This window comes from Homalodisca vitripennis, chromosome 5 (genome assembly GCF_021130785.1).
Source record: "Homalodisca vitripennis isolate AUS2020 chromosome 5, UT_GWSS_2.1, whole genome shotgun sequence".
Taxonomy (NCBI): Eukaryota; Metazoa; Arthropoda; class Insecta; order Hemiptera; family Cicadellidae; genus Homalodisca; species Homalodisca vitripennis.
In genome coordinates this window covers 590,401-617,007 of record NC_060211.1, presented here as the reverse complement: position 1 = coordinate 617,007, position 26,607 = coordinate 590,401, and the positions used below count along the sequence as shown (strand labels likewise).

General features: G+C 35.0%; 1 protein-coding gene across 1 annotated transcript in view; it reads right to left on the bottom strand.

Annotated features, from left to right (window-relative positions):
• LOC124363333 overlaps positions 1–26,607 on the bottom strand; it is a 62,056-nt gene that overhangs the window by 9,537 nt on the left and 25,912 nt on the right. Inside the window, exons 2-7 of the mRNA XM_046818581.1 lie at positions 6,626–6,704; positions 4,753–4,974; positions 4,430–4,574; positions 3,530–3,697; positions 1,874–2,210; positions 310–436 (exon numbers count right to left, since the gene is read on the bottom strand). Of these exons, the coding sequence (XP_046674537.1) occupies positions 310–436; positions 1,874–2,210; positions 3,530–3,697; positions 4,430–4,574; positions 4,753–4,974; positions 6,626–6,704 (1,078 nt within the window). The remainder of the gene's footprint in view (positions 1–309; positions 437–1,873; positions 2,211–3,529; positions 3,698–4,429; positions 4,575–4,752; positions 4,975–6,625; positions 6,705–26,607) is intronic.

Below are 26,607 nucleotides of genomic sequence, written 5' to 3'. Positions count from 1 at the left end.
CTTTTAATTTTTATCAATAAATACGCTAAATTTAAATAAAATGCCCTGTTTTATACTTTTTTGCTTTTACCTTTTATAATTCAGTTAAAATAAAAATTACCTTTGAACTAAAATTAGCTTTAAAGAAATATTGTTTTTACATGTCTTGGCGTTGCGTGCGAAGGGTTAAACTAATCACACCACGTGCAGGATTAATGTCAAAACAAGACTTTTATAACTGTAACAATATTTCATGGAGGTAATCACAAACAACAGAAAGAATCATATCTTGTCCTTCTTAGATCATTTGAACCTTGAATGTGTACATACCTTGAGACAAAATGAGAGTACAGCTATGATACATGACTCTGGAATGTCATTAATATTTTTTAGAAGTGTGGTTAGTCCTTCTGGATCATTCGAATCTATGGCTATTGGGAACAACATCTGAGCAATCCTAAAAATAAAAAGAAACAAAAGCTTTTAAGAAAATTACAAAAATGTTAGTTACAATAAACAGTTAAACTGAGGATTTTGCAAATATGCTCTAAACAACTTGGATATTGATCTCATAACACTGGAATTTCAAATCTTCAATTCTGTAAATCGCTAACACTGGTCAACTTTTATAGTGCAATGTTTTCACCATAATTAATAATACAATGGCTTAGCTGATTTCATTTTCCCCAAACTGATATAACTATTGCACAAAAGAAAAGAAAATTAGAACCATAAAATAAAAATTGAACTAGACATAAGAAATAAATTTTTGTTAGTTAGTCGACATTATCAGTAAAATTAAAAGCTCAAAATTATGGCACTATGATGTAATGCATCCTGCTAACTGATAGCAATGCACATGTAATGCTTTTTGTTCAATTATCGATGTTTCCAAGCAGTAAAAAGGCAAATGCTTGGAATTCACCTGTTTTACTTTATGTTTTATTACTAAATTATTCTCAGATGCAATCTATGAATTAAAATATAAAAATTTTATAATCAATGCCATTGCCTCAAATTCCCAAAAGTCTTGATTGAAAGTAACAGAGTCTCTATGTGAAAGATTTTGGGTGGGTATATTTTTTTGTTTAGTTTCTGGATAACAGTGCTTTAAGATAACTTCCTTGAAAACAAAAAATATAAAACAATGTTTAATTACTCTACATGAAATCATAGGTATTTAACATGAACATTTTTAGTAATTTTGTAAACAGACCAATAGTAAAAATCTGAAAATGAGCATGTGAACTTGTTATAGCATGTATAATATCTGCATTGAATGACAAGTTTTTTTTAAAATTATTTATAATTTACTTAAAAGAAATTACACTTTTAATGAAGTAGCCTATAGTTTAAAAAATTTATACAATTTATAATAAATTCTTAGAAAAGAAAACTTGATTTAAAAAAATCTAAAACATGTTATTCGCTTCAGCATACTGTAAAGATATATCCTTATATTTGGTTTTTTCTGTGGGTCTGATTAAAATAAAACCGCAAAATGTTACCTATATTGCAATTCCTTATGACGGGATTTTTTTGCTGCCTTTAGGAAAGGTATTTTAAAGAACTGAGACTAAAATACATTTCAAGAACTAACAAACCAATTACACTGCTTCAACCCTTCGATTTAGCTGGTTTGAAGCTTGTACATCCCTTTCACTAGCAAATAAATAGCCAAAATTACAGTATTCCTTTGAAGTCATTTAGATTTAGTTGGGAGTGTTAAACAGCTAATAATTACACTATCCCACGAACTTGTACAACAACTTACAACATAAACTATGAAAACTGTGATCTAGCAGTTAAACTTTGAACAACATGACAAAATGTTATATTAATAACTTAGACTCAGGATTAGAGTAAAAATTTAAGATATTTTAAGTAGACGTACATCCTCTGTGAGAGCCCCTCCTCAATGTGTGTCTGGATGAGCCGAAACATCTGAGGCTGAGTGTCCGGTTTCAGCTCCTCTACTTCCTCTTTGACTGCGGTGGTCTGCCACACAGCCAGGGTTGCGGGAGGGGCAGAGTCAGGGGCCTGTGAGCCTACCAGTGCAGCCAACCTCTGCTTGCCCAGGTAGAACGGCACAACGGCTACATGCTGTCCTGTCACCACCAGCACGGCGTGTTGTCCCCCTGCCCACAGCCGCGCCGGTGTTGTGTACATCTTGAACTGCATACTGCATTGGCGCACGTACAGTTGTGTGTTGAATATTAGTACCAGAGCACCTGTAACAAAGATTGTCAATATAGTATACAATATAAAATTGGGATACATTCTCAATTAATAAGCGATTATCACTTGGGGTAAATTAACAAGAATGATGTACACAATGTGGTTTTAATATACATGAACTATTACAAGATAAGGTGGAATACTTTACATCATGATTGGAAATTTTATTTAGTACTTCGTATCTCCTTACTTTACCAAAAACGGTAAAGTACGTACTCCTTACTTTATAAAACCTCTTTATTTAGCTCTCCTGACACTGAAATAAGGTTTGCAATTTTTTTTAATTGTATGAGTTTTACAGGTACCCAAAATATTGACATTGTGCTTACTTCAAGTTAAAAACTAAAAGAAAGTTTATATAATTGAAGTGACACTTTTAAGAAATGTTCATTACATTACAGAAAATAGAGGAATATATTTCAAATTTATGAAAACAATTTTCCATTTTGTACTAACAATTTTTACAATAAATGTAATCTCTCATTTAAAAAATGAACTGGTAATTCAATCTTGAATATCCCAAAAAAAGAAAATAATTTTGAAACAAAATATAGGCGTTCAAATCCAGAAATATTACAAAAAGTTTTGTATGCTTTTTCTAACTTTTCATAAATGTTACAAATATAACAAAAATAAGGTGTTTGCAAAAATTAACTTTGGCTTATTTCAATAAATTAGCGCTATTTGGAAATTAGCCAATTTTAGCACATCGCTCTAAGAATGTGTGTAAATGGCTCTCAGTTGCTATGACAATCAGTTTCAGATTGATAACAGGTGGCCGACAATTATGAATTGATCAAAACTGGTGTCATTGCCAGTTTTACGTACTACTACAGCTCGCAACCGTAGACCAAAATGTTTGTTGCGAGATTGATCATCCAATGCAAATAGATTTCTTTATACCGAGCAGAATTTCCCATATCGGAAGAGTTAAGAATAATCATATCCACGGTGAGAAACTTTACTGTTTCATAGTAGTTGCAGTTTAGAACTAATATCAATTTTCTTCCATATAACACGTACATTTTACACTTTTTTTAAACTTGATCAAATTTGTTGGCCATAATACTTTGATAGGCTCTTGGCACTAAGAATCACAATCATCATAACATATGTATTCTGCCGTTAACTAAAGCTTGTCTGATCAAGCATTCCCTTATTGTGGTTGTCATTTCTGTTTAAAAATATATAACATCAGCTTTGGTGCTTTCCCATTAGTTCAACTGGATGAGCATTAACTAATCAGCCAGTCATGAACTCCTTAGACAATCACTACAATCAATTACTCTGATGGATAGCAAGAGTTACTTACCCTCCTCATTTTCACGAGCGCCGTAGATAGCCAGATGAGTGGAGCTGAGAGCCAACATGGCTGTCTGGTGACGAGGACTGATGCCGGTCAGAGTTGTTAGAGTTCTGCCTGGAAACTGCTCACAACCACGGGCTGGGAGTTCTAAACTGTAGAGTTGACTGTCTGACCCTGGACAACAAACAAGATATCATATAATATCGAACAACTGTAAGAAAATAATTACACAAATTGAAATTACAATTTAGTTTTATATACAATAAGCAGCATGGCTGGCTAGTATACATCCTAAATTTTTTTAAATATTCAAATTGTAAATAATACATATTATAATTTTGTATACATTCTATTGAAATAGATTATCTTTATAGATAAATCCATTTCTTAAGTTTGCTCTCATGAAAAGATGTCTTCCTTTTCAAGACTATGTACTATATACACTTCATATCCAAACATAAATAAAATTTGGAGTAATATATGATGCTCTATTTCTTTTAAACATCTAAAAATTTTGAATATTTAGAATTTTAAGAAAACTTCTTTTTGATTTTCTGTATTAAAATGAGAAAAAACTGCATTTGCTGAATTATTTTACCCGCAATCCTAGAATTTCCCATATTCTAAATGTTATTTCTTAAATAACTCTATGTTTTTTTTTCTTTTTTCGAGAAAATACTTGAACAAATAGTGACAGAATGTGTATCTATCTCCTAATTTCAGAATCTGTTAAATATCTCAATTTTCACTTTATTATTTTCGGAGATATTATACTTTATCTCTGATTGTATTTATGGTTATATAAATCATTCAAGCTAGATCATTTTCAAGTTCTTCAAGGAGACATTCTTTTAGGACTGATTTGGAAATAATAGTACTACTTTCATGTTATGAACAAATACTCACACAAAGTTAACAGATGGCAAGATTCGTAAGTGACCAAGGTGTACCCAATAAGCTGCACCTCATCTTCTGTTTTCCTCTTCAACTGCAGACGAGACTGAGGCATCAAGCCTTCCTCCAAGGGAATCAGATGTAGATAGTGTTCTCCCTACACAATAATGAATGGGATGTCATTAAATGTATTTTTCTTTATTACGTTTGTTGGGTATGAATCAACAATTTTTGGGTAATACATATACGAGATCTACGTGCCTCTGAATACCATGTATTCTACAAATATCACATCAATCCGTGCAATTCTGTAATAAAGTGGTGACTGAATTTACCTTTGGTGTTTTTGTGAATAGTGCAGCTACCACCGAACCTATCAATGATATCAAGTGAGCGCTACTGATAGTCTCATCGTCTGTAAGGAGTGGCTTTTCAGGAGGCGGTTCTTTTCTTCTATCAAGAGCTTGTTGTAGTGGTAAAATATGGCCACTTCGAAACACCACAAAAGGGGTTGATGAGATCTGACCCGTTAAAACACATTCTATTTCTGCATCGAACTGAAACAAAGACATTTTCCAATTTAATAAATTGTATGTTTTAAAGTGAAGACGTCTTATTTTACCAGGCAAGGTTTAGTGCTAAGAAGCCCTCTCTAACACTTTTCCTGGTGACCAACGGCTTAAAGACGACTTCCGAACTACCACCAACGGCTGGGGCGGCGGACTGCTTGCAAGGACACGAGCACTCGGCGGCCACCCATCCAAGCAGCAGACACGCTCGACGTTGCTTGATCCAGTTGTTGCAAAACCATTGTACCCGCTACACTGCACCATTGGCATTGTTGTTTTAATCAACAAATAAAATAAAGGTTGTTTACTTGTGAAGAAGTTTTTACAAATACACAGCTTAAACCCACTACATGTGGTCTACCGATAGTTTTTGGTTCAGGTGTGAAATTCTAGATAGCATAAAATGTTTTCACTATACACCTCAAATGGTCAAGACACTGAACAAAATCAACCTCAGTGCTGTAACTTAAAAAGCCAATATTTGGATCTAATGTGAGGTACTTCTATTGTGTGACTTGAATTTAACCTTCTGTTCAGTATTGTTTTATCACTGAAATAAGATGTACCAGTAGGTAAACTCTTCATTACACTCGTTACTGTAAGCATCTACTAGCTGGTGGATAGTTTCTTTGCTCAATGATTAAAAGACAATTTAGACTGAGCAATATATGATCCAGCTACCAGGATATATGCTGAGCTTACCAGGCTATCCCACAAAATGTTTGTTTTTTCAGTTGATCCTGTCCTGGACAAGAAAAATAATAATTGGTACTTTCTGATTTGTCGGATGTCACCCATTCAGATAGCACTGTCTCTTCTAATAGTTTTTTTCAGGCTTTCCATTTGAAAAGAACTAGTAGTTGAATGGGCTGACAGTAATGCCTTTGGTTATCGGCAGGTGCTCAGCAGCATCTTCTGTGCTGTCCCGTGCTGATAGCAACAAAAGAAAACCATCCCTCAAAATAGTAAAGATCAATAAAATATAAAAACTCTAGCGAGTTGAATCACGAATGGTTGAGAGAGCAACGTACGTGTGTAGCCGCTACATAGTGATGTGGTCAGGACAAATAAGCAGCAAGCATCTTGTGTTTACCCAAAACAAGAGTATTTTTAGTTTTTTAACTTTATACAATACTTGTTATTTTGATGAAGTGTTGAGCAAATAACAATTGAAACACATTCATTTTATGCGTGAAATTATCAACAATATTTATTCCTCAACATTTTAAAAGTACATCTAGGTATTTTTTGGCTATTTACGACTTTTGCACTGCTGTTGTCTTTCTTAGTTCTTTAATTGCTTTTTAATGTATTTTTTCATTTTTTAATATAGATAAATGTTAGAGTAGACCTTTTTATTGTTTTAATATATTCTAAAGTATTGTATAAGGATTGATAACATTTCATTATTAAGTGGTGTTGTTACTTTAAAGAGTTAAACAATCAATTCACCTACGACTGACCAGAGGGACTAGCCAATGGTAATCGTGACGGCTGGCTAAAACAAGATGGCGGAAATACAAGGGAAGGGGGACAGGAATGGGCCCTTTCGTTATTATTGGTTCATGCGAGATGAACTTCTTAAAACCATATTGTGACTCCGCATTGGTTTATTACAAATATCCGATCCGTTTGATACTTTGGTTCCCGGCTCCTGCTGCTGCCGGCGGGGAGTCAGCTGACACCCTCCATCAGTCTCCAAGACTTCAGCACGCCACCTACGCGGAAGCACTCAGGGGGTCACCAACGCCAGGCAGTGTTGACGAAAATGGACGCTCTCCTGAACAAAAAAAACTTGGAGAACATTGTCAGAGTGAAACCGGTATAGGGATGATTTCGGATCCAGCCGTTAAAACAAAACCAAACACGGAAAAATCTTCAAAAATCTCAAAATTCCAAATTCACAAGCGAAAATTTGAAATTTGTTCATCAGAATGCCCAAATTGCAACCAACAAAATTGATGAATTGGCAGTCATGTGCGAAGAATTAAATCCCGATGTGTTTATAGTATCTGAGCACGGTTTCATAGATGACAACATCCATCTTTTCAAAATTCCAAATTTTGAATTGGCAAAACATTTCTGTCGAAATCGTTTCAAAGGGGGCGGTGTGGCAATTTTTGTGAAAGCATTTTCAAAATTTGAACCTTTCAAAATTAACATGATTGAAATGAATTTTGAAGCCGAAGGCATAAAAATCACGTCAAACTGTTTGGGAAAAATAGCAGTCATCGGGTTATACAGATCACCCAATGGCTGTAGCAACTCCTTTTTTGAAAATTTTGAGCGACTTCTTAATGACCTGTTTTTAAATTCTGTGAAGTTCCTAATAATGGGAGACTTTAACATTAATGTAATGAATCCCACCGACCCCCTAACCCAGCGGCTTCGCGATGTTTTAAATTCTTTCAATCTAAATTGGTCCGTGAATTCACCGACACAAGTGACCGCTACGACGAGTACTGCCATCGACAATGTTGTCACAAACATTCCTGACATCACAGTCTCTGTTTTGAACTCTGCAATCTCTGACCACTTTGCGCAGGGGGCCGTGATCCATGGGTGCAAACTTGAAAGTCAAAATTCAAAATTTAAAATTGCAAGAGTGATTCGGCCCCAGAACATTCGCCACTTAAACGACGATGTTTTGGAAGCTGAGCCCTGGCAATTTTTGGATAACTCTGGAAGTGTCGATGACATGTATGCGGCATTCAGTGATAGTTTTCAACTATTATCTGGATGTTGCTTGTCCGTTCAGAAGGACCAAAGTCAATCACGCACCTAAAAAAGGCACGTGGTTGACAAAGTGAATTCTTGTATCTCGAGAAAAGCTTAAATTCTTTCACAAAATTTTCATTGGAACCCAAAACGAACATTTCAAATTTTTTTTTTAGAAATTACCGGAGGATTTATAAAAAAGTCATACGAACTGCTAAAGCCTATGATGTTAATAAGGCCTTGGGTAACTGCGAAAACTTCTCGAAAACAGCTTGGAAAATCATAAACGACTTTTCTCGAGATACACACCAGATAAAAAACACCAAAGAAATCGCAATTAAAATTGAAGACAAAATTGTTGAAAACCGAGCTCAAGTGGCAGACGAATTTAATAAATACTTCTCTTCCGTGGCTACAGTGGGTTCGGCATTAACTGAACCACGGTTCCACGGAGGAGATGCTGTTGTATCGGTTGCATCCATGGCCCTGACTCCTGTGTGTGAGGGGGAGGTTGCACGAGTCATACAGGGACTCAACTCAAAAAAATCTTGTGACGCAAACGGGATGTCAGTGTGGCTACTCAAACACTGCTTCAGGCATATATTGAGACCACTCACAAAATTGATCAACTTTTCTTTTGAAAAAGGAACCTTCCCATCACTTTTGAAGACATCCAAAGTCATTCCGATCTTCAAACAGGACGATCCTTGCCTTGCAAGCAACTATCGTCCAATCTCAATTCTTCCAGTCTTCAGCAAAATTTTTGAAAAAATTTTCTATGAAAAGCTTGCAAGCTTTCTAGAAAATAACAATATCCTAAATCCGGAACAATTTGGATTTAGGAAAAACAGATCCACAATAGACGCTGTGAACAATCTTTTGGACAATGTTGTCGATGGATTGGAAGGACGAGAACATGTGCTCAGTATATTCCTCGACCTATCCAAAGCGTTTGACTGTGTGCATCATGAAACACTTTTGCTCCAGTTGGATAAATGCGGCGTTCGGGGTCTCTCGCACTTATGGCTCACTTCTTACCTCAAGGATCGAGACCAGTGCGTTGAGGTATCGAACGTCGTCTCAAACAAAATTAAAATGACCCATGGTGTCCCTCAGGGCTCCATCCTTGGGCCTCTTTTGTTCCTAGTTTACGTCTGCAGACTGAATTCAGTGATCCAGCATGGAAAACTAGTTCAGTATGCTGACGACACAACTCTCTGTATCAAAAACAAATCAACTCAAGACCTGGAAATCACATCCTTCATGGAACTGAATGCATGCATTCAGTATTTTGCTGAATTGAACCTGAAAACAAATCATTCAAAAACAAATATCATGTGTTTTAGCCTTCGACAAAATGATTACGAAGTTCAGCCTGCCGTGTTTGTGGATGATGTGCTTTTAGAGGAAACTAACTCCACAAAGTTTCTGGGAATGTTCCTAGACAGAGGACTGACCTGGGCTGATCATGTTGACAATGTATGTGCTAGAGTGGCCTCAGGCATATATGCCTTGCGGCACCTGGCAAAGTTCTGTTCCCCCAGAGTTCTGAAAATGGCATATTTCGGCCTGATTCATCCACACTTTGCGTATGGAGTGAGACTCTGGGGAGGTTGTGCCAAAAACAAAATGGAAAGAGTTTTCAAGCTCCAAAAAAAGGCAATCAGAATCATTGCAAATTTAAATTACAGAGAGTCGTGTAGGGAATCTTTCAGGGAGTTAGAATTGCTGACTTTGCCCTGCCTTTATGTTCTGGAGGTGATCACGTACTGCAAATCAAAGTGTGATTTGGTTCGTGGCGGTGACGTTCACCACTATGAGACAAGAGGCAGGGACAACTTCCGAACTCGGCAATACAGACTGACATTATCACAACATCTCCCTCAACAAGTTGGTGTCAGACTAATCAACAAGCTCCCTGAAAGTGTCAAACATTCCGCCAATCAACATCAATTCAAAACTCGTCTTAAACGCCTTTTGGTGTCCAAAGCGTTTTATTCTGTCGATGAATTCATGGTCAGCCGCTGGGATGTCTAAATTTAACTTGGATCTGAAGTCAGTTTGAATGTGATTGAGTGAATGCATGAATTGTAAGTATGAATGTGTTTTGAACGTCTAAGCCTGTGGTTTATCTTACTTACTTCTGACTTTTGCAATACAATGTCCATTGTCAAAATGCAATAAAGAGATTGATTTGATTTGATTTGACTCTTTAGTTCATTTTTTAGAATTGGCAACCAAAGCGGCCTAATCTCGACTGATGGTTGACTGATTGGTTGGTCTGCCAATTTAATGTATGTTGCCTCAATTAATTTCCTTTTGAAGAAATGTGGTTCCCGATGTATTATGTGGGCTTCATCCCAATTCATATGATGGTCTTCGGACCAACAATGGTGTGCAATTTTTTACTTTTCTGTGAAACCCTTTCTCGTGTTTTCTTTGTGTTCTTTTATCCTTACGTTTAGTGGTCTTTTTGTCTCGCCTATGTATTCCCTATTGCAGCTACATTTTATACTGTAAACACAGTTTTTGGAATCCTGTGTGCCATTTTTTGGTTTTGTTTTTACGAGACTTTGTCTAAGAGTGTTGTGTGTTTTAAACGCGGTTCTAATGTTGTACTTTCTTTCTACCTACTCTTCTAATTTTCTCCGATAACCCCGGCACATAAGGGATTGACATAAACGCAAATTTATCAAAATTCTGTTTTTCTGACTCAGGAATGATTCTTCTGGTTCGTTTGCACTTATTAACTACTAATTGAGGGTATCCATTGCTTCTGAGATCCGATTCAATTTTCTTAAATTCTTCTTTTAGTCCATCTTTATCTAAGCACAAGCTCTTTGCTCTATCAAACAACGAGTAGGCTACTCCTTCTTTGACAGATTTTTGATGGTTGGAATGATAATTTAAATATTTTCCTGTGTGTGTTATCTTTCGAAAAACAGTTGTCTTAAGGACATCCCTATCTCTTAATACACACACATCCAAAAAGGGAAGCTTGTTTTGGACTTCCACTTCCATTGTGAGGCGGATGGAAGGAGAAATACTATTAATGTGATTCAAAAAATTATTTAATTCAATGTCTCCATGAGAAAAAATAACAAAGGTATCATCCACATACCTCCACCAAATCTTCGGTTTGAACTGAGCTGAAGCCAAAGCTTTTCGCTCGAATTCCTCTATAAAGATATTGGCGAAAATAGGAGACAGTGGAGAACCCATTGCCATCCCCTCATCTTGACGGTAAATTTTACCCTCTAACTCAAAATAATTGCATTGAGTGCATAGTTCTAACAGTTCCATAATTACTGGCACGGGAAGTTTAGTTCTATCTTTTAATGTTTGGTCTTCTTTGAGACGTGATTTAATAAATCCGAGAGTTTCTGGAACTGGTACATTTGTAAATAGACTTTCGACATCAAAACTTACCAGTTTGTCAGTTTCAGTCAACTTTAGGGATTTTGACTTCTCTACGAAATCCCTGGAATTTTTGATGAAAGAGTCAGTTTTTCCTACCAATGGTGTTAAGATGTCCAAGAGGACTTTAGACAATTCCCTGCAAGGTGAATCACGAGAACTAATGATGGGCCGGAGAGGGATGGTAGGTTTGTGGATTTTGGGAAGGCCATACATATGGGGGATTTTGGAGTGGTGAGGATTGGTGGTTAATTTAGATCTAAATTTATCTGAAAAAAATTCTTTATGTTTTCTTAAGGTGTTTGCTACTTTGCGTTCAAATGAATCAGTCGGGTCTTTATTTAAAACTGTATATTTGCCAGTATTTAAAGTTTCCGCAATCTTTTCTTTATACGCTACTGAGTCAAGTACCACAGTAGCGTTGCCTTTGTCGGCAGGTACGATTTTGACCGTGTCGTTTTTCCCAAGGATCGACCTGGCCTTTTTCTCCTCTATTGTCAAACTGGGTTTTGTGGGAGGAATTTTTCTGAGTAAAAGACTGGCCTCACAACGAAACCGGCCACCCTGTTCCTCAGGTAACTGTGAAACAGCCGACTCGATTCCAGTTACGAAATCCAGTGCCTTTACCGATTTTTGTGCCACAGAAAAGTTTAAACCCTTGGACAAGACTGAAATTTCCGCTTCATTCAGGATTTTTGAAGAGAGGTTGATTACATTTTTATTATTTGCATCCGTATTCACGTTGCCATCCTTAGGCAAATCACATTTTTTAGGCCTAATTTTTTCCAGTTTGGAGATTTTCTTTTTCTTATCTGTTTCAGAAACTTTTATACATCTATTTTGGATGCTTTCGAGAATTTTGTTGAATTCTGTACCGATCAGTGTTTTTAATTCAGTTTTTTTACACTCAATATTATTTTGGAGGAGGTATCTTTCACGATGATGATATGCAATTCTTTCTTTAAGTAAAGATTTAGAAGCAGAAGACAACATTTTACTGGCTTTCCTACTATGAAAAGGAGTTTTTAGAGTTAACCCTATAGGCATAAGGTCTTCAACCTTACATTTATGCAAGAAAGTTAAATGATTAATGTGTTTAGTTAGCTTAAGATGCAAGCTCTCAAGGTCTTTGATTTGTTTACTGGTTCCGGGTCCGTACCGGGAATCAATTCTTTGTTTTGAAGGTTATTTTTGACGATGGAAGGATTGTGAAGGAAACAGGATTTTTCCGGACATTTGCCATCGTTCAGTGAAACAAGAAAACAGTAACACTACGTTTCGAGATCTGCAATCTGATCTCTTCTTCAGGTAAAGAACTAACCTAATACATAATTACAAACTAGGTTAAAATAAACAAATCTTACTAAAGCGTTGTGGCACGCCTAAGTCAGGAATCACAACCTACATGTTGTTTGTCAACTTCACTAACTCTAAAGACATGCACTTAATACAAAACTATACCAAACACTAATCATTAAAACTAAACTACGGAATACCAAGGTACCAAGGTACTAAGTAATTAGTAAGATTAATCAAGATTAAGACAAATGTCCGGAAAAATCCTGTTTCCTTCACAATCCTTCCATCGTCAAAAATAACCTTCAAACAAAGAATCAATTCAACTAGAGGACTTAGAAGAAAATAACAACCTATGTCATTTGCTAAATACTTTTTATTGTATATATTAATTTATTTTATTGTATCTTTACGCAATACTGTAATCTATGTACATGTAAATAAAGGTGATTTGACTTTGATATAAATTTACACAATAATTGCTTACCAAAGATGAAATCTAGACATCTCTAATCAATAAAACTATTACTCAAGATTGTTTAACTCTTTAAAGTAAACATACTTTAAAAAGAACACAAACTATTCTAATTACTAATACCAAGCTTTTCTATACGAATAATAGTCAGATCTGTAATTTCAAATTCACTCAGTAATAAATTGATCAAAACTAAACCAAGTCTGACTACATAGCAGCTGCTGGCAACAACCTGATGACTGCAAACTCAGCACATTCCACACCACTGCTGGCTGACTATCTGCTTACAATTGACTGGACTACCTTGGTATTAGATTATAACACTCTAACTCCCGACAATTAATCACAACATTGGAAATCAGACAAATTTGGTTTTATAGAATCAAATCTTGTTATTGACACTTGATATTGACATTACCATTTCAAAAAAGAGGAGTCGGACAAACCTCTAAATAAAAAACTGATAAATCCTGATATTGACGCTACCCTACCGTTTTAACAAAGAGGAGTCGGACAAACCTCTAAATAAAAAACTGATAAATCCTGATATTGACGCTACCCTACCGTTTTAACAAAGAGGAGTCGGACAAACCTCTAAATAAAAAACTGATAAATCTTGATATTGACGCTACCCTACACCGTTTTAACAAAGAGGAGTCGGACAAACCTCTAAATAAAAAACTGATAAATCTTGATATTGACGCTACCCTACCGTTTTAACAAAGAGGAGTCGGACAAACCTCTAAATAAAAAACTGATAAATCTTGATATTGACACTACCCTACCGTTTTAACAAAGAGGAGTCAGACAAACCTCTAAATAAAAAAACTGATAAATCTTGTTATTGACACCTGATATTGGACACCACACTTCTGTTTTAACAAAGAGTCAGATGCTGATTGTTTTTAAAAACTGATTTTTACACCGGGATCTCACGATCATTGACACAAAGAAGCAGCCAAACTTTTAATAATTGATTATTTTTGCACCTGGACTTTTTACATCTGAACTTCGAGAAAAAATTAAACTTAATTATACCTCATAATAATTGCTATTATGAACAATTTTTCAGTAGGAGATATAGTCTTTACAAAACTGAAGGGTTATCACCACTGGCCAGCTACTATAACAGAAATATTTAACACTGAAAACAAGCCATTTAAGTATGTTGTTACTTTTTTTGGAGACAATAAAACTGCATCAGTAAAAGAATCCTACTCTGACAATTTGGACAATTATGGAACACACTTAACAGATAATCTCAAAAATAAAAAAAACATTTCTTTAAGGGAAGCTGCAAAAGTACAGGGTGATTACCGAGAAACGCATGTTTTTCAAATAATGAGTACTCAGGCAATTCAAAGCAAAAAATGTATTTATGAGTGGAAAAACAGTGTACACAATATGCAATTTCAGAACAAAATTACTTACAATTTAGCATTTAAAAATTACATCTCTAAGGTGGCCACGTTCTGCTTGGATACAGTGTTGAAGGCATTCTTTAAAACTTGCTACGGATTTTGCTAACATATCTCTAGGAATGGCGTTGATTTCCTGGCAAATAGCTTCTTTAAGTTCCTCTATTGTTCATGGCTTGTTTATGTAAATTCTAGATTTCAAAAATCCCCACAGAAAGAAATCTGGAATTGTAAGATTCGGTGAGCGAGAAGGCCAAGTGACATCACCAAAACGTGAGATCACTCTTGTAGGGAATGTTCGCCGAAGGAATTCCATACAATTGCGAGCCGTATGGGCTGTTGCCCCATCTTGTTGGAACCAAACATTACGTATCTCTATACGTTGACGGCGCGGTTCTGGCAAGAGATATTCTTCCAATATTTCCAGGTACCGTTGTGCATTCACTGTCACTGCTCTGCCATCGTTGTCTTCAAAAAAAATAAGAACCAATGATCCCCTTTTCACTAACCGCACACCACACAGTCACACGTAAGCTATGAAGAGATCTCTCAGCTACGTTTTGAGGATTTTCTGCACACCAAAATCGTAAATTCTGTTTATTGACTGCTCCGTCCAAGTGGAAATGCGCTTCATCACTCATAAGGATAACTGCTTCGTCATTTTCTTCCAAAATTTCACTCATTATGTTACAAAAATTTACACATTGTCTCTTACCTGCTTGACTCAATTGATGACATACTGCCAGCTTAAAAGATGAAATTTAAGATGTGTGACCAAAATCTTCCTCACTGTGGATGGGCGAAGTTCGAGAGCAGATGCTCGCTTCCGAATTGAGCGGCTAGGACTCTGAACTGTTGCAAGGCGCACTCTTACAACTGTCTCAGGGGTACTAACTGTCATTGCCGGTCCAGGAGGTTTCTTCTTAAGCAAAGATCCAGTTGTGTTAACATTGTGTATCCAACACAATATCGTGTTAGGATCAGGGATAGCACCATGCCGTGCAATGTTAAAATGTGCACGAAAGTCTCGCTGAGTCTGAGTGACTGATTCACCATTTGCGTAAAACCGTCGCATGACAAACGTACAATGCTCAAAGTTCCACATCTCGGCTACAACTAAAATTGCACACTCCCCCCTCCACAGCGCAACAACTTCCGGCCGTCGCCGACCGATATTCCTTGTATGCTACGCAAGTAAAAAACATGCGTTTCCCGGTAATCACCCTGTATTTAAATCAGTTAGATCTCCCCCAAATATTGAAATCCCCTCTCACAATACTAATGAAGATTTAAAGCCGACCTCAGACGACTGCTTAAACTCAATGGATGAAGATGCAGACAACATAACTTCCTCAGACAGTGAAATTAATACAAGCAAGGAAAAAATCCCCCCGCAACAAAGTACTATTGAAGATGTACAAGCCAAAATTCAAAACTTAAAAGATGCTGACCTTTAGACATCTCTTAACTTAGAAGCGGAGGTAGGACATGCTCTACTAATCGAAAATAGTAATCTAAAACAAGAATTGTACAACCAAGTTCTTACAAACTCAGAGCTAGTCAAACACATCACCAAGTTAACTGAGCATGGAAGGACTGAACTTGAGATAAAATTTGAAGAGCTTGAATATGAAAATGAAGTTTTAATCAACAGAAACATGACCTTAAAGGAAGCCCTAAATGAAGCTGAGCACCAACTCACTAAAGAGAAAGAACTTCAGTCTCAACTTGCTCTTACTTTCGAAGAACAGGACAAAGGAAAAGAGCAAATAATTTGCAATTATGAAAAAGAGATAAAAAAAATCTGAAAGAAATCATAAATAAAATGAAAAGCAGTCAGCGCCATGATGAAAATAATCGTTTGCAAGTCTCAAAACCCCAAAACACTATAGCAACACAGACCAACTCTACAGAAACCCAACAAAATTCTTCTTCAAACCTCCTTCTTGAATTAGCTCAAATTAAAATCTGTCAAGACAAAATGGAGCATGTATTGTCAGTAGTTCAAGATCACTTAGAAACTAAACTCTCACAATCAGTGAAATATAAAAATCTTATAACAAATAAATCAAACAATAAGCACCCTTCAGCCACAAAAAAACACCTGAATCTCAAAAGAAGATATCTATATTAAACACTGACTGCAAAAAAAAGTCAAATACAACAAAAAAACATCTACAGTGTCTCGCTTCAAGTTCAAAAGAAAAAAGAATCTACTATGACTTATATTTTCTACTCTAAAGGAAAAGAAGAATCACCACTTAAAGAAATAGCTACAGTGAAAATTAGCCAGCCGCTTAAAACTTGTAGACTTCCACCAGAACATGCTAGGATATAAGGGAAACAGAAACAATAGGAGATTTTTTCGATAACAATATTGAACACTGTAAAAACATACCCTACCTTTCAGTAATCGAGTTACCCATACAAACATCAACTCAAAACTCCCAAACAAACAATAGTTTTTTTAGCCCCTCTCCACAGAAAAATGAACACATACAGAAATGGAAAGATCAAAGAAATCCATTGACACTATTTCACCAAAACACAGAAGGATGGCCAAAAAGATTGAGATACTTAATGCACAGTTAGACATACTAACCTTATTTAGTAGTTCTCACAGAACATGGACAAATAAAGGACACTCTTAACAACACCAGGCTCATTGGCTACACCTTGAAAGCATCTTTCTGCTGTGAAACTCATACAAAGGAAGGTGTCGCAATCTACACAATAAATTCATTAACAGCTAAAACTGAAACAGTTGACTTAAAAGAGCTTTGCATTGAAATGACCTGTGAAGTGGCCGCATTAAAAATTACCTTTATAAAAAATCAATACTTTTTGTAATAGGAATTTTTAGAACACAAGGAAATCTAGAGGCAGGACTAGAAGTAATCAATGATGTCCTTGAAAGAATCTACGCTGAAAAATACTCCACTATACTCATTGGGGATATAAACATAGACCTGCCTTGCTAGAAGGAACGACTACCTCCAGCTGAGAGACACACTTAGTGGCCATAACATGTATAGAGTCGATTTCCCACCAACCAGAATAACACCGTCTCAAAAATCAATAGACTATGTCTGCACCAACCTGTTGCCAGGTGAACTGAATATTGAAGTTCTAGACACATGCATATCCGACCACACAGGTCAGATGTGCAGGATTGCTAGAGACACAGACCGACCTACAACACTGACAACAACAAAAAGACACATTAATTATAGAAACCTACTTAAATTAAAACAGCTATTGAAACAAGAAGACTGGACTAAAGTACACTGTACAGTAGACACAAATAATGACTACGCTAAATTTTATACCCTGATTCAGCAAGCATTAAATCAAACATGTCCCCTAATAAAGACAAGGCATAAAAGAAAAACTAACAATGCTATTACTAACCCCACTGCAATAGAACTAAAAATCAGTTTCAAAGAGCCTAAAACACATACCTTGCAAGTGGAATGGAAGAACACAAAAGAATAGCATCAAATTTAAAAAAAGAATATGATTTGCAACTACGACAAATAAGAAAACAAATAAATACATCTAAAATTGCAGAATCCAGTAATAAATCAAAAAACTATCTGGAATATAATAAACTCTGAAAGAAAACCCAAAGAAGAGACAAACCATCTAACTAGACTTGAAGTTCAAGGGCAGGAAAAAACAAACCCATTAGAGATAGCAGACAATTTAAATCAATATTTCGCCACTGTTGCAGAAGAAACAATAAATGGGTGGGGGGGGGGGGGGGTGGGGGGGGGGGGGGGTGGGGGGGGGGGGGGGTGGGGGGGGGGGGGGGTGGGGGGGGGGGGGGGTGGGGGGGGGGGGGGGGCGATCAATAGTTGAAAAGAATTATGATAGTGTTGGGCTAATAAGAAAAGAATTGTCGGTGTTCGACCTGGTTATTGACAAACATGATGTTGTTGTTAAAGAACAAATTTGTAAAAACCTCTAAAATTATCAGAAAACATCGATATTGTTGATTTACATGATCGAATGTTAAAAAAGCCTTATATTTTAAAAGAGGAAATAAGACCTTAGCAGTGTTTAGTTAAAGGAAATTAGATTAAGTTATAAATCATTTGATGTTGTTGTAATGATTCATTCAATTAGAAGATCTATTATTAAAAATGTGTAATTTTATTAATTGAACTCTCAAACCCTTAAAACAAAATTATTGAGAATCAATAAACAGGCATGTATTTAAAAGATATTTTACAACAGGAAAGAAGAAAAGAAAAAGAAAGCAAGAAGTCTATGAAAAAAAAACTTGATGGGAAAGAACGTTAAAAGATAAAAAGATCAGTAGACGATGCTTTGTGATGGTGAAAATTAATGGAGAAAAACTTACTAAAATTTTAAATAATAGTAGGTTATTTTGATTAAGTTTTTAGTTTAGATGCTACGGAAAAAATCTTTTGAGGGAATATTGGTCATAAATGTTATTGAATTACAATGTATTCTTGTTCTTATGGCTGCAAAAATTTCATAAAATTTAGAATAAAAAATTAATAACTTCGAGGGAATAGGAATTTCTTTAACGTGAAAATAGCGTAATAGCTAGAGTCCTGGGTTTTATTTGTTTTGTTACATATAAGTCAGCCCCGTAGGGTCGTGATTAGGGTTGTCGCGTAGGGTTTTATGCCCTCTCCTTGATACAAAATTTTCGCTTATATAAATAACGCTCATATATTGTGTGAGGTTGTAAGGCACCAAATACCTCCCGAAACAAATGATATATTAATATATACTCTATGCAAACATCAATGGACTTAATAAGAGTTTCTGGAGATAAATGTGCTTGGAATGTGAATGGTTTATGTAAAACGCTATAATAAAAAATCTTAAAAACGCTTAAAAAAGAGCCCAATTGTATTAACAAAAACTTGGAAATTTGTTCTTATATAAAATAGAGATGGCGGGGACATTACTAGGTGCTTTCGATCTTTTTATAATTGCAACACGAAAGAGATTTGAAAAAACACAGAAAACATTTTTTTAGGATGATATTTCTCAAAAAAATTAATAGGAATTTATCCCGAAAAAGATCGGTCATGATGATTGATTGAAGGGATTATGACGCTAAACACATATTGAAATTGGTATAATAACATTGCATAAGTGACTAAAATAATCAAAAATCTGTCCCCCAGAGTTCAGTTTCAAGAAAATAATACAATTATTCAATTAAATAGATCATTATCGTCTAGTTCTTTCTTTGGTCTCTATCAACACTTGAGTATAAAGTTTTTGGGTTATGAAAAATAATAGATGACAGTATGTTTGGAATAATGATCTTATAGATAGCGAGTTACTGATCCTTGTGCAGATTTTATTGAAAAAATATCGTGGTCGAAATCTGCAAAATTTAATTTAAGGAAGATAATCCTGAAGTTATGACGAAGTCAGGGATCATTTAATTAAGATGGACTAAGATCTTTTCTTATTTCGACTCTTCTATACAACTTTGAGGGGGGAATTTATAAATTTTCCGTTAAAAAAAAATAAATCTTGAAATTTTTTCTTATATAAAATGGCGGGACTACAAAAAAGTATTGCTGGCCGATATTGGATATTGAAAAAGGGCGGTAGTTTAAAAAATTTCTATCCAATTAGTAAAACAATCATTTTGAATGGAACCGAATAAAAGAACCTGAGTTGTAATATTTGATTTTGGAGATAATTTTTTTGTCTCTCGTTCTTAACTTCCAGTTTTATATTTCTGGAAACTCTTTAAAACAAAAAAAGATGGTACAAAGGCATATCTTGGAACTGATAATGGGGATAATGGTTTAGATTTAATCAATAATTTTTACTACCCGTTTTTTATTTTCCTAAGATTGGAAGTAAGGAAAACGCACACAATAAATTGATTAGAAGAAAGAAGAAGTCGAAAAACTGCGGCCCAATATTAAAGGCAACAATTTATAAAAGGAAACTCTATTTCGTTTTATTCTAAAAGTGATGTTATTTCTCAAACTTCTAATGGCTTTGAATCAGATTTTTAAATTTGGTGGTGGTTTTGAAGAGAGCAGCTGGAAAACTTTAATTTATCTTCATTTTGGATTAGGGGATTTTTTTGAGAAAAAAAATGTTAATATTTTACGATCTAATAACATAAAGTTCTGAGAGGATTTTATCTAAGTAGTATTTTATAAGAGACAGAAAGGGGACACGATGATGTGATTCTGACAGGACTTGCAACTGGAAGATGTTTATTATACCTGTTGATGGAAAAATAAAAAAATTACAGATTTTTTTTATTAGAGTTCCAATGATTGATTATTAATAAAAACCACCGACCAGGGTGTAAAATATAGATTGATTGGATCGAAATTACAAAAAGTCACAAACATTATGTTTTTTCTTTTTTTATTTTGGGCTAGTCCGACCTCCATAAGGAAATACATTAATGGTTAAAACTTGGGAAACCTAAATATCTCTGTAATGGTTATTTATTATAGATAGGAGTCCTGATTTTTTATTTGTACTTATTTTAATAAATAGCTTATAATCTAGGTCTCTTATCATGAGGGTTTTTTAAATTTGGAAAAATAAAAAAAAAATTAAAAAAGTGTTTGAAAAGTTAAAGTTATAATTTTTTTTAATAATAATTTATTGTTTTTTAACTAACTTTTTTATAAGTTAAAAAATGTTTACTGTTGCCTCGATTGACAAGAGAGTATTTTATAACATTCCCCATGAGGGGCAACTAGGCAATTATAATTACGTACAGTAGAATACTGTAATAAAAATTTGACTGGGGTAGTTAGTTTCGGCCTAGATAGTTTTTGAGTTAATAGGGCCCCAAATGTGTAAAACAATAACAAGTTTCGGGCAATATCACAGGGGAAAAAAGACAAGAACAAGGGAAGAGGTAGCATATTTTGGACTCATACACTTGGTTTTAATGATGGCCCTTCCCTTGCACTGTAGGAAGGATGTTTTGTCTGGAATCCTCTCTTGCTTTCATTGGATAACAAGATCCTCCAGCTTACCTTTTGGCATATAAGGGTCCTTGATTGCCTGATTTTTTTTTTCCAATGTCTCGGTAGCCGCATTTATCTGGCTTTGCGAAGTCGCTGGGCTGAGGCCTCCTGGGTGTCGAGACGTTTTTAAAGCTAACCGCATTATTCAGTCCTGGTTTCTTTTTTCTAGGCCCAATGTGCTCTAGATAAACATTTACAGATCTTTCGGAGCTGGTTTACACCATCATAGCAAATGAGTAGGACTAGCCTCATAGGGACCACCTAGCCGAACGAGCACCTAGTTGTAACAAATAGGTTGACGTTTAGGGAGCCGAGCCCCAAATTGACATTATTCATAGACTCATTAGGGATTTTGAGATTTTCCTTTGAGACATTTTTTTTCTGAGTAGTTTCTAGGCTGCACAAAGATTTTAAAAATAGGTTTGATTGCACTTTTTCATGGTAGAGAACAGGTGAGAGGTGTGAAAATGCTGGATCACTGTGAGTCATTATTTTAGTTTTTTTTCTTTGGGGCGGGCTTTGTTTATTACTTACACCATGGTGGTCTTCGGTGTCTGGGCATAAAATATGTAAAGGCGTATCGTTAGTAGACTGAACATGACAGTACAACGCCCAAAACTGCTCGCCTCATGGCTTTCCACGCTGTGTGTATTCCTACGGATGGCTAGTCCATAGTATATTTTGGATTTGTTGGATCGCCTTCCCTGTTAGCCTACCTTTCCCAGAAAGGAGATTTTCCGTCAGAAAGCTTTCAAGCCTTTATTTTTCATGATAAAGTCCCTTATTCTTGTCCCCATCCTCTTCTGGACGTGTCCTACACATTCCAACTTCTGAATGGGACACATCTGGGCCATATGGTGCTTCTGCCACAACTGCTGGCATAGCCATTGGAGTCACCATCTCCAAGGTACTCCACATAGCGAACACCGTATTTAGTCTCGGATCTTTTGAACATTGCAGTCGCACCTTCAGCTTCCATACCTCCACTGCTACCTACATAATTTGCCTTGCATATTTCTAAGTGTTGGTTGCTTGTTCTCTGAGGGCAGTTACAGTATTTTTGACATTGAATAAATATCTATTACTTTACCCGTATCTGCTGAAGTAATTGTGACAACGCCATTTAGCGAGGTGTGGCCTCGCTTTTGCCAGCTTCCGTCAACCGCAACACATAAGTCATTAGAATTTCCATTTTCAATAAAACTGCTTCTGTCACTGCTCTCTTCATAGAGTTTTCACACACACTTTCTACATGGCTGGACAAAAACTGTTCATGTTGATTGAACTTGCTGGGCGGAGCGGGTAAATTCATCATGCCGCCAAAGAGTTTGGGCAGCAGTATAGCCCTTTCCTATTACACGCAAGCCGTATACTAACCTTAGGTTCAAGTCATAGTAGCATTGTGAACTTTTGCTTGGTGCCTCATCAATAGGCCTGAGGCCTAATATCTGTTGCTTTGGGACAGTTGTCAAAAGCTTTTGTCATGCCACAGCTACAGGAGACGGAAATTTGTACTGCGAGCCCTGCCTGCTAATGGTTTTCGACTAAATGATTAGACCCTAGGTTGCCATGACAAACCCTACACACTGCAACATCTTTCAAAACTGATTCTAGCTGTACAATGTTTACTATGTCATACTGTAAGGTATCAGTTGAATTATTCATAGCAGGCTAGGTTAGGGCTCAATTTCTCATTGGATGTGGAAAACAACTTTGGGTGTTCTAGGCCTATCCTCTTCATTACCTGAAGTTACTACTGTTTTCTTGCTACGAACAACAGTCTTCTTCTTGTAACATAGTTTCTTAGTTCCTACTCTCTTCTTATTACCCATTTAATCTACATTCAATTACAATAAACTCCTTTACAAATAAAAACAACAGGGAAACTTGCAAATCACAAAACACAGTATTTCAAAACTTCACAATAACCTCCAACATAAAAATAATAACAACAGATGGACATCTGTCATATTGCTGACAGTGTGTGGATATCAGCTAAAACCAGACTAAAAAGCAAAACAGTACCAACATAACAAAACCAATTAATATCTATTTTATAGAATTGTTGTTTACTATAAGGAGTGGTGCTCAAACGCCAAACAACAGTTGCAAGCCTTTATATATATATTTTTTATATAAGGTTAATATTATAGTAATAAGGTATATTATATACCTTTTAAAGAGAAAATTCTAAAGAATATTAAATAAATAAAAAACCAAAATTCCCCAAAAAAAATTTTTTTTCATGTCAGACTGCCCTTAATTTTCTAGATTGGCAATTGTATTGAACAAAAAGGTATTTCCGGAACAACTTATTCGTTCGATATCACAAATATTTATAGAAATATCTTCAATCCCAAGTTCGTTATCATTGGTTTTCAAACAGATAGACAGAATAATCAAGAAAAGAATCCTTCAAAGTTTGATAGTTTGAATGTAAAAAATATCAGAGTAAAATTGAAACGGTTCTTATTATCCAGATGAATTACAAAATTTAAACATTTCCGGAGGTCTTTTCAGAATCATGTATCAGATGTATCAAGATTTTAAGAAAGTTTACTGTTAATAATAAGGAAATGTATTACAATCCTAAAGAATTTTTAGCGAATAGACCTATTTATGTCATTGATACAACAAAGAGTTTGACAAATATTTCTGGTTCAAAGAACGATATAATTATCAATATGGATTTTCAAAATGCTGTTACAAACGCGATTTGTTATGTGGTTTGTGGTTTCTGAGAAATTTTTAGCCTATGATGTGATTAAGAACGATATTAGAGAAATTCAGTAAAAAATCGCGTTATTTTCACTATTATTCATCGGATAATCTTAAAACTTTACAGAATTGTTAAAGACATTAATAAAAGTATTCATTTTAAATTTCATTAAAAAATTTTAAAAATAGGGATGATATTAGGAAAAAAACTGTTTCAAGGTCATGGACCGGAAGTGGTGATTTTTAAAAAATACTTTAATATTTACTGATCCTATATACCAAATTTCATCAAAAAAGGTCCAATAGTTCTCTAGATATGAGTTTAAAGATAAGGGATGATTGGGGTAGATTTTGAACATTTTTTATTTTCATGAAATTTTAAGTTGAACTCGCTTGTTTTTGAAGTTTCAGATTTTTCTCATAATTTTTTATATTTTTTTATGAATATAAGAAATAGGGGGATTATTTCACCCTTATGGATAAGTTAAGTCGAAAGAGTTAAGTATTTAATATATGTGTACCAAATTTCATTAAAATCGGTTGAGTGGTTTTTGAACAACAAGGTTTGAAATTAAATATTGATATTCACTTATTTAAATTTACATTGGAAACTATAACAGTTCTAATATCGATTGCAACCATCGATTTTTATTATCGAATAAAACTTCGATATTCATAATCGTTTATCGCATGGAAAAAATTTTCATCGTGGGCGTTGGCCACGTATAGGCCAGTCATGCTAAATGTCCTCTGTTTTAACGAAATTTAACAAGATATATCATCATTTAGAAGATTCTAATGTATTTGCAAGTTGAAGAAAGAAGATATGGACTATTATAAAGTAAGAAGATTTCTGTGAAGATCTGTGTTTCTTGTTAAAAAGTGAAGTGAAGTGTTCCACTGGGCGTTGTCCTTCATATTTAATAAGTTTCTATTATATATTCTCGAAGAAAGACATTACAAGAAGATTGTGAATTTGTGTAGACATTCTAAACTGTGATAAAAACATTGTGTGAAAATAGTGATGTAAAGTGATCAATTGTACGATGAAAAGTATCAAGGTCAAGCGTTAGTGAACACGAAGCCTCTCAGATGGAAAAGTATTAAGGTCAAGCGTTAGTTGAACTAACGCTCTCAGTAAAATATAATATGCTACGAGGTCGAGCGTTAGTGACACAAACGCCTCTCACATGTTTCAATAAAATGAGATTCGAGGTCAAGCGTTAGTGGTACAAACGCTCTCAGCAGACGTCACAAATCTAGAGTTGATTGAAATAAAATATATGATACCTTTCTTCTTCTCCCATTCCCAATTTCTTAGAAGTTAAGTAGATATCGCAAAAACACGCACACTAACAACACTCATTTTGTATGTCTTTAACAATAATAATTGATGTTCATATTATTCTCTTTCATTCCTTCTAAAACTTTCAAAAATATACTCTTTCGTTTCGCTGATGAAAAATCTCGATTTTCTTCCGGAATAATCTTTGTAATCATAGACAAAAATATCCTAAATAGTTGTACAATAGAATGAAATTATTTCTATTTATCTCTGTTGTAGAAATGTAAACACAAACATTTGCGCTGAAAAATTTTATATCTCGGCAGAGTTAGTTCCATAATCTCCATTTATAACAAAAAAATCTTTTTGTTTAATGGAAGAAGTATAAATGCCAACTGTTACAAGTGTTATAATAGAGGAGAAATTATTGATAAAAAGATATTTAGTTTGTAGAGATTGTAATTTAATTTTGTACGAAAGACCTAAACCTAAGAAATTTCGAAATAAACTAAACACATTTGAATAACCTGCTTACAAAATTGCAATATGGAGGTAAAAAAACAAACAAAATTTGTTACAGAATTTTAGAAAACAGAATAAAAATTTTTACTTATCTCTTAGTAACCATTGAAAAAATTATTTTTCCTTTTCAAAGAATACATTAGGTTTGTGGGTATCGATACACACGTTTATTATGAAAAGATATTACCTGTATTTTTTCATTATCTGGAATGTTGAATTTGTCTACGATTTTTAAGCCAGAAATCCTCGATGATTTTATAGTACACTTGGAAAAGATAAATAATGAACCTCGTGAAAAGAATGTGGTTTTACTCACATTCTCCCCGACTTCTCGAGTGATTGTTAGCAAATTCCATCATTTCCGTTTATAAGTTTTAATTTATAGTTTATTCGTAGCAGATTTGACAACATTTCCAATAGGATTGATTCCTAAGGAGAGATTTTTACATTAAAACTGCTCAAGAAAGTAGAAGCAAACAGCTATAGATTCGGTGGTTTTTTATTCGTGAGTTACAGGATTCGTTTATTGTCCTTTAAACAGTATTTTATGTTGATTTTCTGACTGTCCCAAAAGTGGGTCTAGAATCGGCATATTCATATCTACTTATATATATATATATATATATATATATATATATATATATATAATTATATATATATATATATATATATGTGTGTGTGTGTGTGTGTGTGTGTGTGTGTGTGTGTGTGTGTGTGTGTGTGCGTTGCGTGCGTGCGTGCGTGCGTGCGTGCGTGCGTGCGTGCGTG